The sequence below is a fragment of the Mytilus californianus genome, unplaced genomic scaffold (assembly GCF_021869535.1).
Source record: "Mytilus californianus isolate M0D057914Y unplaced genomic scaffold, xbMytCali1.0.p SCAF_2, whole genome shotgun sequence".
NCBI lineage: Eukaryota > Metazoa > Mollusca > Bivalvia > Mytilida > Mytilidae > Mytilus > Mytilus californianus.
Genome location: NW_026262668.1, coordinates 12153842 through 12174567, shown reverse-complemented (window position 1 = coordinate 12174567; position 20726 = coordinate 12153842). Strand labels below are relative to the sequence as shown.

The 20726-nt window shown below is 30.8% G+C and overlaps 1 protein-coding gene across 1 annotated transcript in view; it reads right to left on the bottom strand.

Moving 5' to 3' along the window:
- The window catches only part of LOC127729256 (high affinity copper uptake protein 1-like), a 29593-nt gene extending 10994 nt beyond the window's left edge, over window positions 1-18599 (bottom strand). Inside the window, exons 1-2 of the mRNA XM_052236995.1 lie at window positions 18573-18599; window positions 12187-12399 (exon numbers count right to left, since the gene is read on the bottom strand). Of these exons, the coding sequence (XP_052092955.1) occupies window positions 12187-12375 (189 nt within the window). The 5' untranslated portion in view covers window positions 12376-12399; window positions 18573-18599. The remainder of the gene's footprint in view (window positions 1-12186; window positions 12400-18572) is intronic.
- Window positions 18600-20726: the final 2127 nt, after the last annotated feature.

Sequence of the window (20726 nt, the reverse complement as noted above, 5' to 3'; positions counted from 1 at the left end):
GTCTAGAAAATAAATTTAACAGAGACATTCAAAGATCTGCTATCATTATAAAACAAGATGATAGATGATAAAACATTTAAAAGATATATAATTAAAAGTAATCACTCAAAAGGTTCATGAACAAGGACAGACAGTCATGGACATGTGGTGTGGATAAACTTGTTTTTTGAGACATCAAATAATGTAATTTGAACACCATACATCAATAAATAATGCATTTCATGTAATATGTATGATAAATTGATATTTGGCTTATATTACAGAATTTTACTATCAAACAGAAAAGATGAAAATTTTTTCTGTATGCATTTATCATGAAGAAACATCTTTATCCAAGCTCAGTGACATTCTTGATATTTGAAAATTCAAATTTTTCAGGCCAAAAATAAAATTAGAATTGGTTGATGTTGCGTACCTACCCACTAAAAAGCAGCCTTCTCAAAACATCTTTTTTTTAAAGTCTTTTTCATGTTCTAACATTGTTTTCTTGTTAAAACATGTAACTTTTGTTGTTGGCCAAAAAAAAAAATCCCTGTACCCAGCCCTACAAGGAATGGGTAGGCAACATCACATCAAACAAAGAATTTTTTAAGGGTGGCCCCAATTTTGAAAATGTATCTATAGATCTCTTGTATATAAATATCATAACCAAGAGGATATTATGATAGAGGTATATAAAGCAAAAAAGTGATAACATTAATTTCATACTATGTGTATAGTATCTTGGTCATTTTATATTATTGTTCAGAATATCTATTATGGTACCATCATGACGATGATGTTATCCATCTCTAACCTGACTAAACAAGGGAGCGTTTGATCTGATATGGATAACAACAATGTTCTATGAGGAGTGTCAAATGATTCAAGACACTTAAATGTACAAAAGACATATACATTTCCCCTCCTCTCTTTGAACAGAACATTTTTAAACATAAGCAAAATGTAAAATAAGCAGATTTTGTGTTATCGTGATTGACAACCATGTATGAAGTTGTTACCATAAAACTTAACATCTTGTTACCTGGCTGAAGTTTACATGTTTTCTTTTATAAAATACTTGTAAGTAAGCAAGGGAGATATTCAATGTTCTTCACTTATAACATATACTTATACAGGGTTTAAAACATGTACAAGATACCAGTTCATCCTGTGCAAAATTTTTGTAAGTAATTGTGAAAGTTTTGATTGCTCCAACTAACATGACTAACAAAAAAGATTGCTCCACATATAAAAAGATCTAAAAAAAAATCCCACTTCTAATCAAAACAAGAGTGCACAAGCTGAAATGTCACGCCTGTTTTACTAAACATTGATTTTATGTTGAAAGTCTTAAAAATAAGGTTTTACTGCAAGTATCACATACATTCAACATTTTTAAAGATCCATGACAATGAGGTCAAGGTCACATAAATCCTACCAGACATACATGTACACCTTACAATTATTCCACACACCAAATATAGTTGACCTACTGCTTATAGTACTTGAAAAACAGACCACAACACAAAAAAACTTTATATTGACCAATGAACCATGAAAAAGAGATCAAGGTCATGTGACACCTGCCAGACTGACATGTACCACATACAATTATTTCATACACCAAATATAGTTGACCTACTGCATATAGTATCTGAGAGCAGACTTAATCATGTAACTTTAACCTTTATCACTGACCCATATAATGAGGTCAACCATCAAGGTCAGATGAACTCTGTCTGACCGACATAAGGATGTTGCAAGGAACCCATATACCAAATATAGTTATCCTATCACTCAAAATAAGTGAGAAATTCAAATGACAAATAAAAAACAAAATAAAATGTTCAAGCAGTTACTGAACCATGAAAATGAGGTCAAACACAATGGACATATGACAGACTGACACTTTGTAACATAAGGTATCTACATACAAGGGATGAAGCATCCAGGTCTTCTTCCTTCTGAGATATAAAGCTATATATAAATAGTTTATACCACAATTGGATAGTAATCCCTATGTCTCGCATACTGTGACTTTCATCACAGATGAGACAAAAATATAAAGTCAGGCTTGCCCAATACTTTGAATTGATTAACAAGTACACCTTTGTAAATATCAAATTTACCAAAATATTGGACACAACAGAAAGCAGCACAAACCACTAACAGTTGACAGAGATATGTCTCGCCTGGTATCTGTATGATTTGTTACAACTCTAATTGTACGAACTTAAATTCGTTCAAAATTACATAGTCAATTAGTTCAATCTTTACTTTTTGCTGTTCAACCATATCCACATAAAAAAAAGCTGCAAGCCATTGTTAAATTATAACATATTTTTTAATTTGTTTGGTGTTAGTTTTTATTTATCAATTTCGTGACAATTTGTCTTTTGTTTTTTTTTAAATATCAAAGACTACTAGCTAATTATACTTTCAAAGAAATCATTATATTATTATAATTGCTTAACAAAATGGATCTAAAAGTCTTTTATGTGTTAATCAGAAGAATAAACCTGTAGACAGCTTGGGCTGAAGCTTGGATCGTAAATGCTTCTAAATAAAAATTGAAATTATAACAAGTGTACAATGTTTTTGAAGGTGCAATGTTACTACTCACTAACACTGGTTGTGCGTGTTTTACAATATAAAATTTTACTCGGTTTATTGATAAAACGAAAATATATACTTTAAAAAAAGAAATATAACAAAAGAATTTACAGTTTGAGCTTGGAGGTGTGGAATTCAAAAACATTTTTTCTATAAGTCAGCAACTTTAAAACCAGTGACAAATAAATTTCAAAACCAGGTTTCTTGGTCATACTTCACTCTACTCGAAGTACAAAATTTGTGCACAAAACATCAAATCCAGTATTTTGATTGGTTGATTTCTGAGTCTGAGTACAATAATTGTGCTCGAAATCTTTATGACCACAAGGCTAGGATTTTTTGGGGTTCATTTTCCAGACAAATAGACCAAACAAAAAACTAAAAATTGTTCAATGAACCATAAAATAAAGGTCAAGGTCAGATGAAACCTGCATATAATTAAAGTGTAATGTTGACTTAAAAAGTGAGTCGATTTATCAGTAAAATACAGAACTTTAAAAAATTAAAACTTTTCTTGGTCTCGGTCTTGAAGATTAGCTCCTGTCCAAGTTTTATAACAATCCATGAAGGTTTAAAAAATTAAATCCCAAATGTTAACTGTAAAAAACTAAGTCCTAGGACCATTACTCTTCACAAAATCATCAGACGGGAACAAAATTCAAACTTGGATCTGCAACTGGTCATGATAAAACTATATACCAATTGCAAATATGAAATCAATATCTTCAATCACACAAAAAATGTGTGGAAAACTCATTTGCCAGACTGACAGATGGACAGACAGACGGAGTGCAAACCTAAAGTCCCATTAGACTTTGTTGGTAGGGGACTAAAAAGTAGGGACAGGTTGACCAAGTTAATTGGATGATTTGAACTTGGAACAAATTGCTAAGTCCAAGTATTCCTGAACAAAATCAGTTGAAGCAAATTGACCAAATTGTAAGGACGAATTGGCATTGAACGATTCTGAATTGGAATAAATTGACTAGCATTCTTCTCGCCTGTGTGTAATTATGATAGTAAATTACAAATGTTTGAAATCAAAATAGTGTAAACTATGCAAAACATTCATAGTCTATGAACCATCAGAGGTGGATCCAGGGGGGGGGGGGGGGCCTGGGGGGCCTGGGTCCCCCCCTTTCATGGGAAAATTTTGGTTGATTATATAGGGAATCACTGAAGCATGACTGGAGCGGGCCCCCCCCCCTTATGAAAAGTTCTGGATCCGCCACTGACCATGACTACAGCTGCATGGCCACATCAGAAAAGATTTAGCCATTATAATGATTAAAATCAAACTTGAATATACTCATCATCCTTAAAGACCCTCTGATCACTGAAATACTCAGAGCCTTCTCAAATCTGTATAATTATTAAGAAATCCAAAGAAAATGAATTGTTATAGGATTAAATAATGTGTGTCATTGTTTTTAATTGTTCAGTATATAGAGCGTAAAATCACATACTAATAGAGTCATTTCAATGGGTTAAATTATTTAGAAATCCAACGAAAAATGCAGGATCAAATAATGTGTGTCATTTTTATATTTTTGGGTTGGGTAAATAGTGCATGTTATCACACAAAAGACAGTCAATATCGTATAACTAGTACACATTACCAGTATTTATATATGAAACATCACGATTATTTTTTGACACATATTAGCAAAGTCAAGGACATGAGGCAAAATATCATCTTTTTTAACCAGTAAATATCATTTGTCTATCAAGAAAGATAAGTTACCAGAACATTATTGAAAGCTTGATTATATATATACTAAAAAATTAAAAAACAAAACAAATGAGATTAATAATGAAGTTTTCAAGATTTAAAGATAATTTTTGTTTAACTTTTTAGGGGCCTCAGTAGCTGAGTGGTCTTAGTGGTCTAGGTTTATTTTACTTCAATTAGTGCAGGAAGGTTCTATATTTAAAAGTACTGTGGATTCATTTATTTTCGTGGGTATCAATTTTCGTGGATTGCGAAAAACTTGCATTTGCGTGGATATCTGATTTCGTGGTTTAGCCAATCTCTGCATACAAATCCTATAGAAAATTTGTAATTCGTTGAACATTTGAATTCGTGGTTCACCTGTACCAACGAAACCCACGAAAATTGGTATCCAACGAATATTAATGAATCCACAGTAAATGGTTTTTATTTCTGAAGAAAAATTTCATGTTATACATAACATTCAACTTCATTACCAAATTTTAAAATTCACAAGGAAGCCTTCAGCTTGGAAAGCATGAACCTTATATGATGAAAGAACCTGTAGTGAGAAAGCTTACATATCCCATCACCATGACCCCCTAAAGGTGAAAAGCTTTAAGTGACTTGCTGGCATAGAAATTTTGAGAAATGAGGCCCTATTTAAGCAATAAGAAGTAATATTAAGTGATATATTATTTTCAAGTTCCCTACCCAACAATGGTCCCAAATTTCAGATTTGTTTATAATCAACCTCATCCAAGGTTTTGATGAGGGAAAAATTAGGCTAGTTATGCTAGTAATTAGAAGAGATTATTTGGAATGATTATAGGTAATTGTAACAAATTACATTTCTTAATATGTTAAATACTGACCGCATAAAAAATACTTAAAAGTATAAAATGTGCATTACACTTTAAAAAATACCTCCTAGGTAACATAAAACGGTTGGAATAATTAACATTCCAATTAAAATAGTACACAAAAGTATGTCAACAACCTAAAGTATATATGCACTTCTTTCATTATGTATATATTCACGATTAATGGATAGGAAACCATTTATTGCATTACAATGTAAAAACAGAATAAAATCAGACCATAATATTACATTACTTGCACAATTTAATGATAATATATTATTTCGTACCTACTCACTTCAGGTCAAAAAGTTTTAGAAAAAATTTTTAGAGTATGCACTGAAATGCCAAAACTGTATATATCAGAAGCTGAAACAAGATTTTAGAATGAACCATAACTCGATTTAAGACATTGTTTTCTTTAAATGAAAATTACAACCGAAAGCATAAATATGTTAACCAAATTTCTTTGCATTATCACAGAAAGCCAAGGTACATGTATGAAACCAAAATTGATAAGGGAGTTGCATGTTGTAACTCATATTAATGTATTTAAATTAATTGAGTATCTGATGAATCCTGTTTCAACCAAGTTTTTATCAGAGCTGCCAACTTCCCTTATTTCTGTGGTGCTGACCTTACTCTACAAATCTACCATTACACATACTGAATACATCAAAACAGATATAAGCACATATATACTCATTCAAAACCATATTATATTAGATAAGAAACACATTTGACATGAATTACCAATTCATTAGGTCCTCTAGTGCTAAAAATCTCCACGGTGATTTGGAATAGTTGGCAGGAATGTTTTATTAATTTCAATACCTAATAATTTGTTTAATATCTCTAGCTAAAATTCAAATGTTGCCAAAAAATAGGTTGTGGTGACCTCTTGATGTCTTTTGGTTTAGCAGTGTCATTGGGTTGACGTCTTATGGCCAAGTTATGGGTAAACACAGGTATTAAATGCAAACTGAAGCATCTTGACTGGGTTCTTGGTCTTCTGAGACAGGGAAATATTCTTAGTTAGGTGTCAATAAAATGTAAGTGATAACCCTTATTGTGCCTTCACGGTATACTGACATACTGACATACTGACATCACATGTATTACAATATCCTGATCTACAAATATTTCATGAGGAAATGACAAGTACTTCCATAACTGAAAATCTATTTTCTTTGGAGATACAATCATGGCAATTTTGAAAAAGAAAAATTCCTTTTAAAGGCAAACTTTCAGTTATCAAAATAAACATACAACCCTTCCTGATTGGATATTTATTTGGGGAAATAGAGATAATTAAATCGTAATTAATTTATTCCAACATTTGTATTTGATTTGATTTATATACTAATTCCTGTTTACTTAACGTCCAGTGGCATATTGGATTAGAATTTAAATAAATAATCTCTAATAATTCTTATGTCTTCTAATGGTATTCCGGACAACTTTTGGAACTCTACCCTAATTTGGATCTAGACAAACTTTAATCTATAAATGTACTTGTTTATCTGAATTTTCATCCTTCAAAGCTTATTTGCTTAACATTAGATACAATTTTATTTGTTGAGTTAATCTGGATTGTCGACTTCACTTTGAATGGGATTATCTTAAAAGTGACGAGAGGATGTTTACTATGTGGGTAATAGCCTACAGACAAATTACTACTTATATACACACATAATTCTAACATCTATTTCATTGTACAATCTTAAATATTTTAAAATGTCACTGAAACATTCAATTAATTTTGTTACTTAAACAGAAAAGGTATTTCATCATTCCAAAGGTTCTTTAATTGTTTTATACATACAGTAGATTATCATGGCTTGTCTTTTTAGTTAATTTGACATTTAGAAAATGTTAAGGGAATAAAGAATTATTCAAACTTGCTTTTTTTTTCAACCTGTTGGGAAGTAATTATAGATGATTATAAAGTTTGAACTACCTCAATTTAGCTTTCATACTGAGAGAATGAAACAAAATATGCTTATATGTCTCATTGGCACTCATACCACATCTTCTTATTTATATTATAGACTGCAATGAAAACACCTCCAATCCTATTTACGGATAAAAACAGAAGGCCACTAAAGCAAAATCAATAGTTCAAAGTGCCTTAATTGTATGTGATAGATAACCTATTAACTTAAGTGATTCCTGACTAATTCAAGTTTGGCCTGTTAACCCACAATTCCAAAGTATGACCCACTATTTTGGCTGATGCATTTTTAAAAGGAAGGGGGACTAAAAAATAAAAAAAAAATAAAACAGAAAATGCGAATATTGTGATTGAATTGAATGTTTTGATGTTACTTTTTCATGAATATTATCTTTGTTAACAAAAATATGTTGTATTATTTGACATTTTGTTATCGAGGTCCTTTTGTAGCTAACTATACAATTAGAACAGTTACCTACAGTTGTTAACATCCTTTTCCTTTGGTCTTTTTGTGAAGAGTTGTCTCATTGGCAATCATACCACATCTCTTTATTTCTATATAGCAGCAGAAATATTTTCCTTTGAGAAAATTTGGAATTGAAATTTTCATACTAGCACTTAAACTTTTGTGTTGGTTTAATAATTCTGAACAATCCCAGAACTCTATGAAAGGTACATGAAATTTTTGGTGTTTAAAAATTTGTAACATAAAAAAACCAAGGGATTTAATTCTTAAATTGCTATTATCAAACAAGGAATTAAGGTTCTCATGCAACTGACATTCAATATATCCAAAACACTTCAATAAAATATAAATTTACATGACAATTTGTTAATATTTTGACATTTTCTCCACTTGTATGGCACATTACAGTATACAGACCCAAATACACATGAACAAACACAGAATCAAACAATATACTTAAGTGGGGTGGTGATCTATAAACAAGTTCTTAAGTGACTTTACAACTAAAGGATGATATACCATCATCAATGACTTTAATCTGAAAACATACACCTTACTAGGAAACCTTAAAGTTCATAAACTTCCTGACAAGGACACTTTTAATATGACTTCATCTATTTTTAAAGAGTTTTGGATATGAACTGAACTTAAACTGTAACAAACTGAACATGACAGGGTAATACTTTCCCATGCATTAAAACTTTACAACAAGAGAATGTTATTTTATGTATATACATGTATCAGTCGTCTGTGTTACAAAAGCAAGATTCAAATCTAATGATTTACCATAATACCTATTACCAATTTTATTATATTCAGTTCAAATTTTACTATTATTGTTATCATTTGATTAACGGTATTTAAATTCAGCTCACATTCTACACATTACATATAAATGCGACATTGTTAAAATTTCTCTAACTTTTGTAGATCTTATTCTAGCAGAATATTTTTATTTCAAGGAAGCATAATCAAGTACATTATAAAGTAAACTTGTATGGATAGTTGTCTCATTGGCAATCATACTGCATCTCATTTCTTATCCTGTAACTGTTCTTCATTTAGAATATAATAAAAGGAGGTTGAATTGTCTCCCTTGTTAGGGTCCAGAAATTTTTTGATTAAGTTCGACATCACATCAGATTCTGTTTCTAAACCTTTATGAACTGCTGACTAGTGGACCTTTCACTTCCCTACACAGTTGGCAGACTAATGTATTTGAAACTAAGAACATTTAGTTTCAGCTAACTTTGACATTTACATGTTCTGTGCCTTATTGTTTTAAACTTCTATATTGCATATTGAAATACTTAAATCTGCCAAAATTAAACTACAATAAAATGCTTCGCTGAGCGCAGCCTGATACGACGGCAGAGGTCGAACCATGAACAGTTGGTGCAAGTTTGGACACAATATTCAAGCTTGATACTGTCTGAATTTGGATTGTGATCAAATTTTTGACATAATATAGGTTTCTGACACACAAAAAAATGTGGTGAAAGATCTTAACAATTTGAAATGGGTTAAAATATTTGTATTAATTTTTAATTGAAGATTTCTTGCTATTGTGCAATACTGTGATATTGGGCAATACTGTGATATTGTGCAATATTGTGCTACTGCGCAATACTGTGCAATTGTAGATTTTTGCTATTGTGCAATATTGTGCTATTGCGCAATACTGTGCAATTGAAGATTTCTTGCTATTGCGCAATAATAATTACCCTAAAACTCCATCACAGCCTTCCCTTTGAGGTATGGAAACTTGTAGTTTATTTTTAGAAAGATCCATACACTTAAACACAAGTTATTGTCTGGAAACTAGAAAAATGCTTGTTTTTGGCGTTTTTTTTGCCCCTTATTCCTGAATGATTGGGGCAATTACCCCAAAACTCAATCCCTGCCTTCCCTTTATGTAATGGAACCTTGAGGTACAATTTCAGACAGATCTATAAACTTAAACATGAGTTATTGTTCGGAAACTACAAAAATGCTTGTTTTTGACCCCTAATTCCTAAACTGTTGGTACCATAACCCCCAAAACCAATCCCAACCTTCCTTTTGTGGTATTGAATCTTCTGGTAAAATTTATTAGAGACCCATTCACTTAAACTAAAGTTATTGTCTGGAAACCAAATGTGTCTTCAGACGACGCTGACGACGTCGACATCATACCAATATACGACGCAAAAGTTTTTTTTGCGGTCGTATAAATACAATTCAAAAACATGTATAAAGGTAAATTAAATAATTTATGGACCCCATGTAACAATTGTTACTTTTCAAATAGTCATGATAAAAGGGCTCCATACTCTTTGCTACAATTTGAAGTATATCTTTTGATAGTATAATTTAAACATTTTAATATCTATAACAAAAGTTCCTGATGTACAAAAATCAGTAATACACTTTTTAAATTTTAGGTTAACAAATTAAACATTTTTTCCCATATTTATTCACCACATTGTGGCATGACCCATAACTTTTCAGGTCAAAGTCAACTTTAATTATAGCTCAACAACAACGACCTAGATTTTATTTCTACCCTTTATGTCTACACCATTCTTTAACTTTCTTTTTATCTCCTGTTTACATATTACATCAATAAATTATTATGTATGTTTAAGTAAATAAGCATAGACACAAGTCATACAATACTAGATCACTGGAATTTAACGACATCTATACTACATGTACATTGTATATCATCATGTACTTTGATACCTTTTTCTAAACATAACTTTAAGAACAAGTATTATCAAAACCAATGACCATCCCCTTCAGTTTAAGCATGTCTGTCATATAAAATAGCAAATATTCATTGTATCTTCTCAAAGGCCTTATCATTTTCATTGAAAATAAAACATCAAAATCAGAAACTCAAGAAATGGTAAGAGGAGTTACTTTTAGGTAAAGAAAAGTACAAGGAGTTACTATCTTCACCTGAATATGCATGAAATACTTGCCAATGGACAATAAGCAAGCAACAGTCCATCAATGATCATGCAAAATTTTAGGTCCACAAGAACTCTCTAATTTGTAAGATCTTGTCTTTTAATAAAATAATACAACCGGCATTAAATATTAAGACATAATTACATCACATAGGTTATATTTGGTAAGGAGTTTACAACTAAATATATACACAACAGTTCAAAAATTGATAGATTTTTTATATTTGTAGGACTCTAAAGTGCGATGGGGACGCTAAAGTATGATGGTCATGCTAAAGTGCGATGGTATGCGCTAAAGTGCGATGCCTTCATACGCTAAAGTCCGATGGTCCGCGAAAGTATAAACGTAAGAAACGTAGTTGGATAATGACGTTAACAGTCGTTTATACAAACCATATATGAACATGCCGGAAGATAAATTAAGAATATTTGATTGACAAATTTTAAACCAACCATTTTACTATATAGATAAAAAATAGTATATGCATAGGTATCCTGTATCCTGCTTCTATTGGAAGCGAATGGATACATTTAAATCATTGTTTACGTTGCAGTTTACTTTGCGGCCCCCGTTAAGATACTGTCGATTTTATTGAAAAGTAACGTCGGTAAAATAAAGGTACATGTTTTAAGCGTATAAATTATAAATTGTCGGCTAAAACATAGTTTGTACAGTGTAGGAAATTATAACATGTATTTGTACTCGTTACGAAAAAGGAGAAAGCTCGGCGAACATCGCCTTTCTCTCGTAATAAAATAAAAGCTTACACAAATAAATGTTTCATATTCCGACAATGAAAAAATTTTGTATTTGTAATTTACAATGACGACTGTAAGGGAGGTAAAATTGAGAATGGAAATGGGGAATGTGTCAAAGAGACAACAACCCGACCATAGAGCAGACAACTATTGATAAACTGTGTGAACGGCAAGCAAATATTTAATACGCCCGATTTGTTAAAAATTCATTTTACAGAAAATAAAGTATTTTGTGACACCTAATGATCTTTTAAGCAATTACTACGTGGTCGGTCTTCTAAATTTAGAAACATTCACTTAAACCTGCAGGTAAATTATATGTTATACCTTAGCATACTAGCTTTTGATAAAAGACTATTTTTTAACATCCATGTACTTTAATGTTTTAATCCCTCGAACCTTACCCTATTGGTCCATTGCGCTTTAGCGTGATATACCATCGTACTTTAGCAAACAAACAACCATCGCACTTTAGCGTGAGACAACATCGTACTTTAGTGTAGACCATCGCACTTTAGCGTGACCATCGCACTTTAGAGTACCATCACACTTTAGAGTCCTACATATTTAATGCTACTTTCAGCATTTTTAGCTATATTAAGGCGACCAGTTTTTATTGGTGGAGGAAGTCTGAGTACCTGGAGAGAACCACCGCTCTTCAGCAGGGAAACTGGCAATCCTAGTCAAATAAGAAAAGTCCAACACACCTTGCCAGAAGAGTTCACACTCACAATCTCAGTAGTAACAGCTGGCTAGCAACAACAGCAGTACTAGTTCAATGGTTAAGTATTGAGATAAGACATGATAACCATTACATATTTTTTCACAATAAGCAAACTTATCTATATCATGTAACTATAACAACAAGGTAGAAAATTCAGACTTACCATCATTCCCATCATCCCCTCTCCACATTTTGTAGTATTCATGTGCATACTATGATCCATGCCACCCATATTATTGTCCATGCCACCCATATTATGATCCATGCCACCCATATTATGACCCATGCCACTATGATCCATCTCAGTGGTTCCCATATGGTTCATATGATGCATGTGTTCTGTCATATTCATCTTGCTTATTGTGAACGTTGAAATCTGAAAATAAAATAAAATATATTTAAAAAAAACAATACTTGTTAGTTATTGATTTCTATATCAATAACTTTTCTTCAAATTGGAATATCTGCATGCTCTGAGCAGATGACTGATAATGACTGGCAGTTATTTGAAACATCTAGATCAAAAGATATTAAAAAAAAACACCAAAAGTTGGCAAAACCACTGATTTAAACAAAATTGGTATGGAAAATTACCAGCCAAACAAATGCAGTCTTCCCTCTTCAATTGCAAAACTGACATTTCCTTTCTATTCATTTACAAGTGTACCATTAGCTTGTATGAGACCCAAGTCTTGTAACACAGATGTATAGTTGGTGACATTGGTGTCAAGTAAGATTACAAATTTGTCCACCAAAAATTTATTCAAAATAACTGTGTTTTTAACAGGCCCAATGTTGTCATCATCATTATTTAAACTTAACACTTAACACACAAAATTCTTTTTTAACAAATATACCATTACGTAAAATATGGCTACAACTGTACACTATGGTACCTCCATCTTCTATTTCACAACATGGAAGTTTGTCTTTTCTACAATGAGGTATATCAGCAGGTAATTTAGTATTCAATTACAATATGATGAACCATGCTAATGTTTGGTATTTTTCTTTGACAAGTCTAAGTTTTTTTTAACAGATGCAAACTTACTAGAAAATGTTTGGTAGCATCACTTTCTTTCCAAATCTATTCACTGATTTTCGTTTATCATTGACAGTCATCAGCACGAGTTTAAAATATTATCTAATTGGTATATAATGTAGATTTGTCAAGTTGAAACACTTGATAAAGTTAGAAAACAATTAAGATGATATTGTGTTGATGACTCTGTCAATGACGAAATAAATCTGACTTAAATCTATCAGTGTTAAAAATTTGATTTAAACTTTTTGTTTATCAAATGTGTTGCTGATAATTATCCAGTAGATTTCTGAACCTGGATGAAATTGGAGAATACTTAGTTACATCATGTACATTGTACTTTTGCATTTTAACAAGTAAACAAGGGTGTCAATTTTATTATGACTCAAATCATGTTCAAAACTAATTACACAATTTGTAATGAAGGGAATCTTTCATTAAAAAAATTTTGTTTTCTTGATTTTGTAGGAAAATCCTGGTTCACCATCCTAAGACATATTTTACATTGTTTGTTTCCTTTCAGTTTCATCATTTTTCCACCAAATAAAACAAAACAAATCTATCAAGACAAGTTTTACCACTTATACAGCCTTTTCTAGGATGCATGTATTTTGTAATTTACTTCAGCTTCCTTGAAAAGGGTACGGCCTGATGTAGCCAAGTTGTACGTTCATTATAAACATCTTCCCCTTGTAGTAATAAAATAGAATACCAGGTTAATAAATATAGCTTTGCTTATAAGAAGGCTTCCCGATATTTCTAATTTTGTTTCATTTCAACAATAACTGGTTAATCTGTATCCATGACATTTAAAATGAAAACATTTAATAGAAAATAATAAACAGCTGCGCCATGAGCGCATGATACGCCCGTCGTCTTGTGTGTGAATTTTTATGCAATAAGCATAAATAGTTTCTGACAAACGGCGTGACATGCGAAAACCCCCTTTTTTTTTTACAAAAAACTCAATATCTCTAAAACAAAATTTTGAATCAAAACCAAAAAGTATACAGATCTTTAGATTAATATAACTAAGAAGTGTGTAAAATTTTAAGCAATAATCATAAATCGTTTTTGAGATACGGCGCGACATGTGAAAAACCCTTCCCCCTTTTTTTACAAAATACTCAATAACTCAAAAATAAAATTTTGAATCATCACCAAAAAGTATACAGATCTTAAGGTTAATATAACTAAGAAGTGTGTAAAGTTTTAAGCAATAATCATAAATCGTTTTTGAGATACGGCGCGACATGTGAAAAACCCCTCCCCCTTTTTTTACAAAATACTCAATAACTCAAAAATAAAATTTTGAATCATCACCAAAAAGTATACAGATCTTCAGGTTAATATAACTAAGAAGTGTGTAAAGTTTTAAGCAATAATCATAAACTGTTTTTGAGATACGGCGCGACATGTGAAAAACCCCTCCCCCTTTTTTTACAAAATACTCAATATCTCTAAAATTAAATTTTGAATCATCACCAAAAAGTATACAGATCTTAAGATTAATATAACTAAGAAGTGTGTTAAGTTTTAAGCAATAATCATAAATTGTTTTTGAGATATGGCGCGACATGTGAAAAAAAACACACACCTGTTTTAGTTACTAAGTCCTGTAACTCAAAAAGTTTTAATCTTATTTTCACCAAAAAGTATACAGATTGTTTGACCATCATAAGAAACAACTATGTTAAGTTTCATGAAATTTGGATAAGTCATTCTCAAGTTATGGTGCGACATGTTTACGCCGGACAGACAGACGGACAGACAGACGGACAGACAGACGGACAGACGGACGGACAGACGGATGGACAGACGGACGGACAGACGGACGGATGGACAGACGGACGGACATCGGACATTTGTATACCATAATACGTCCCGTCAAAAATTGAAGGGCGTATAAAAATCATTACTGTAGCAGATTGCCTCAACACACTTATATTTTTTTCATGCATCATTTAAATCAAATATGTGCAAATTTCAACAAAATTTATGCACTAACATGAAGTTTAAACCAGGATGTATACAATAAAGAAAGGATCATATGAAGAAAACATGATACACAATAATAATATACTTTAATTTCCAAGTTAGGTACCCAGGGGGGGGGGGCATATACACATTACATTACCTACATTACTGAAATGTGGAATATATATATTAAAGAATGGCTTTTCCAGAGATGTTGCAAAGGTCTTCTCACTTAATTTTTTTAATCAAATCAAATGTAGAAAATATGGAATATTGTAGCAAACCAACTACTGTGGATTCATTATTATTCGTTGGATACCAATTTTCGTGGATTTCGTGGGTACAGGGAAACCACGAATTTAAATGTTCAATGAATTACAAATTTGCTGTATGATTATATGCAGACTTTTGGATAACCAAGAAATCAAATATCCACAAATATGCAAGTTTTCCTCAATCCACTAAAATTGGTACCCCCTAAAAGAAGACATCTTCAAACCAACATAGCATAGCATCATATATGACTGAGGAATAAGTTTTTATGTATCATTTTATGTCTCAAAGTCTGATATAAATGTAGCTTTATGTTAAAATCATGCAAACTTTAGATTTGCGATAATTAAGATATTTAGGGGAAATTCATGACAATTGTCAACAATTTTCAGGAACTGAGTGTTGGAATTAACATTAAGTTAACTGGGTCAGATCCTATAATTCAAAGATAGCATCCTATTAAAATCTTCATTTCAAACAATTAGATCTTTTTTTTTCTCAAACAAAACTCTATCATATTAAACCCGCTGCATTTGTTTGCACCTGTCCTAAGTCAGGGGCCTGTTGTTCAGTGGTTGTCGTTTGTTGATGTGGTTCATAGGTGTTTCTCGTTTCTCGTTTTTTATATAGATTAGACCATTGGTTTTCCTGTTTGAATTGTTTAACAGTAGTCATTTTGGTGCCCTTAAATATAGCTTGCAGTTCGGTGTAAAACCAAGGCGCCATGTTGAAGGCCATACTTTGACCTATAATTGTTTAATTTTTACACATTGTGATTTGGATGGAGAGCTGTCTCATTGGCACTCATACCACATCTTCTTATTTCTATCTATCATATGAATACTTTATAGTCACATCACACTTGCTATTATGCTATAACAGAAGTTTTATGTATATCCTGTATCTGTGTGAACATCAGTCAAAATATATTTTTTTAAGCACAATTCCCTATCCCACCACAAATCCTGGATAATCACCTGGTAAAGAATTATATTTTATCCTGAATTATGATTGGAGGGAGCTGCTCTCCTCCTTTTCTTTTAAACAATGTTTCCTGTTGTTTGGGTCCTGTTGACCATTATTCTAAAGTTGTATTTAATGTTATAATGATTAATGGCATCAAATTATATTGTGCGTCATCAGATAATTGCAACATTTTTTTTCTGTTTAAAAACAAATAACTTATACTTTTGTGGGAAAGCCAAAACCAAATAAATAATGACTTAAAAGAAAAATGCACATAAATTTTGTAAACTTGTATAAAAAAAATTAAGAGAATTTCTGTTCTGATGTCAGTTCACAATAACAATACAAATTATACTAAGTCATAACAAATATGCCTTTCTAAAAGAATGAAAGTTTACAATATATAGCATCAAATATTCATTTAAATTCTAAGTGGTTTTTTTCCCTTCAGCTAATTCAATTACAGATTCAAGGAAATACCTTAATATCTCTACAATAAACTGTTAACACAGAGATATGTCTCGCCTATTTATTTTTTTTGATAATACAAATGTTGAAATTAAAATAACAATACTTTAACATGTTAGTTATGCAAATATTCAAAGTCAATGAACCATGACTAAAGGTACAGGGCTAAACAATCTCCATGGAAATGAGATATGCCAATGCTAATACAACTGCATACCAAATAAAATTGACTTTTCATAGGTCGTTCCCTTTAAAGAAACCTAAACACAAACATTAACTGGTAAACTAAACAAATGTTTCAAAGTCAATAGTCCATGACTGAAGGGGCGGGGCCAATTAATCTCCATGGAAATGAGATATGCCAATGCTTATACAACTGCATACCAAATATCATTGACCTACCACTAGTATTTCCCCATAAACTGACCTAATCACAAACTAATACATGAAAACTAAGCAAAGTTTCAAAGTCAATAAACCATGACAGGGGGGGGGAGCCAAATACTCTCCATGGTTATGAGATGTGACAATGCTAATTCAACTGCATACCAAATATCATTGACCTACCACTAGTGGTTCACCATAAACTAGACCTAATCACAAACTAATACATTGTTGAAGCCGCCGTTGCCGCCACCGCTGCCGGAAACAGCATACCTTTGTCTCGCTTTTTGACTCCATCAAGGCGAGACAAAAATGTAGGTGTAGTTTCATGCATTACCCTATTTTTTATTTGGAAGGATCTTTTTAAAATGCATCCTTAGTATATAATGTATATCAATAAAAATCTTATGAACCTGAATAAAAAACTAATGTGATTAATCACTTAAAGTTTAGGATTACAGTCTGTAATGCATTATTTATAAGAACAAGCCATTTAAAAATTCTCTTCAATAACAGAAATAAATTTAAAAAGTTTTTTTTTTTTCTGCATACTTTTACAATTAAAGACTATTTTTAGTAATCAATTTTGATGTCCAATCTTTCATTGAACCTTGCAGTTTGTAAGATCAGTAAAAAAAACTTCCCAGACTCCAAAAAAATCTTGCAAGTCAAGCACTTCTTATTTACAATGAATACCATGTTATTGATTAAGAAATATTTGCAAAATCAGCTGATCAGGTACCTCACATGGACCTTGACAGAACATATGTACTAAAACAAAATACAACCTTAATCTTAACCTCTATTGTGTTCTAAATTTAAATGAATTGAAGGTTTTATTTAAACAGGAAAGCTAAATCACGTTTCATATGAAGGGATATATGGAAATATATTATCTTTTTATAAAGTTAGATAAAAGTGTGATCACCTACAAGTACCAAGAATTATACACAAAAATATGTAAGAGTAAAATTTTCTGACAGCTGATTGACTGGTGAATATATATTAGACCAAGAAATTAAAATCACATTTGAATAGTTTGGTGTGAAAAGTAAATGTTCTGTAAAAATGAATTTTTGTCCCCAAGGAAAGTCGTCAATCAATAAAATTACACGTATCTGATAAATTAGTTTTACCAAAATTAAGGTCAAACAAATATTTTACCATATATTTCATATAATGATATAGTATTTTGCAGTTCAGTGAACCAACAAAAACTACCTAGAATAGATTAAGATCCATACTAATAAGAGTATAACTTCTGTTTAAATATCATATATCTTTTTCAATAAAAATTATGTAAAAAAAACGTCTTTTACAAAATTTATAAACATTTTAAAAATAAACAAAAAGACAGAAGCTTACTTAAAGGAGATAACAATAAAATGACATACCTGTTGTTATCAGAGATTACATGAAACTAATACTTCAACATTTACCTGAAACAAATTATCGACAGGTGAGGATCACCTTGTTATATAAAAAGGACAGAGTTATCTACCCTATCTACTGTATATATATATATATATATATATATATATATATATCTGAATTTTATTGGTTGACCAGTTGGACTCATCATATGATATGTTTTCATTTCATTTTTCAATTCTACTTCTTGAACTGATAACCTTTATTCTTCTTCAAATAGTTAAACCTTTTAAAAACACCAAATGTATAAGGTAGATTTGGAATATAATGTCCCCAAGAAAAATTAACTTAAACAACTTAATAGCTTCTGTACTGCAAAAAATCTACAAAATCTGATGCAACTTTTAAAAAACTTCCATCATTAATTTTGATAGAATAATGTTTTGAAAAGATTCTGCTTTGCTTAAAAAGATCATGACATAGATTTTACCACATTACCCTAGATGCCCTATTAATTACAATATTTATGAAACTTTGTTTAGTTTAATTCTTTAATTTTTATATGCAAGACGAGAATCTCATACAAACTATGTCAGGTACATTTCAAAATTATTTTGATAAAGGAAAGATTCCAATTTGTTCATTTAAAATATACTTTAACAAATATCTGAAATGATACATGTATATAGAAATTTTAAGTTTTACAAAAACACATATAAGGTAATATTGTCTCTAGTATTTTTATAAGCACATGAACTATTATCTTTCAAAAAAATTATAGAAAAATATCAAAATTGATTTCTTTTTGAAAGGTAGAAAACACCAAAAACACAGATGCATTTTATAAATTTACAATATATATATCTAAGAAATTTGACTCCCCGTATTTGTTTAGTGATTCTGGAAAAATGATAATCAAATATAAATTCCAAATTCTTTTTAGTAGGTTTTACATTGTATCCTGTAACTGATCATTAAAATCATACATCAATATTATTTGACCCTAAATAGGAGTACGAAAAACTATAACCAGTATATTTTAGATGCAAGAATGTTAAAATGTGGAATTCAAATAATTCTTATAATTCAGTATTAGTTAAAGATATATAGCACTAGCTTAAGAAATAATTTACTTGATAAATAATTAATATAAATCTTCACAATTTTAGATAATTGTTAAGCAAATTATTATGTAATCCCCTAAGGGTTAAATGACAATAAAGAATTAAGGATTAGAGAAGTGTTATATATACAAAAGGAATTTCTTACTTTTTAAGATAATTTAGGTTATGTCACAAAGACTTGATATTTGGGAAAATAGATAAACTTGCATTATTATTTAAAGTAAATATATTGAGTATTAATGTTATGTAAATTTAATAATGAAAAACAATATATATTAGTTGACCATGTAGTTTGGGAGAGTGGTGGTTAAGACTTGGATTTAGACAGTTGTTTAAGACAGTTATACAGTAGTTAATGGATTGATATAAGACATGGTGTTTTATTATGTCTCATGAACTTATGTGATTATTGTGATGGATAAATTTAACTGAATGCTGAATTAATAAACAATTATATATAGAACTTTGGATCTATGTTGCACAAGCCATGTAGACACGCGGTTAAAGAAAGATACCAGCTAGTTCCCCCAACCTAGCAAGATGAGTAACCAGGTCAGGAACGAGCAGAGTACTGGCCTCGGTTATAAAACACCAAAAACACAAATGTGCCTCACATGGACCGTGACAAAACAGATATGTACTAAAACAAATAAAGATTGCTTTCATTTTGCAATTTTGTGAATTTTTAAATAAAACATTGAATTGTATTTTGCTAGGAAAATCAAAAATTTGAAAATTTAAAAAAATGAGTTAAAAAAATTAATCCATTGTTCATGATTGTACCTTTGTAGTTGAACCTATTTTTATAACAGATTCATACACCATGTATTACTTATGTAATTTTTAATATAAAAAAGGGTTTTCTTGACTAGTATGTTAATTCAAATACACATCATATTGTAACTCAAATATCAACTATAACATATCATCAATAAATTGCATGACATTGACCATGTTGACTGGATAGGATCCAAAAAATGATTACTTCACTGCACTATCGAAGGTAGTGATAAACCTTGGAAGATATAGATATCAAGTCAGTACCATAGGGGTTTGATTGCATTTCATGTAATCTTTACCCAAAAACAATCTTAATTT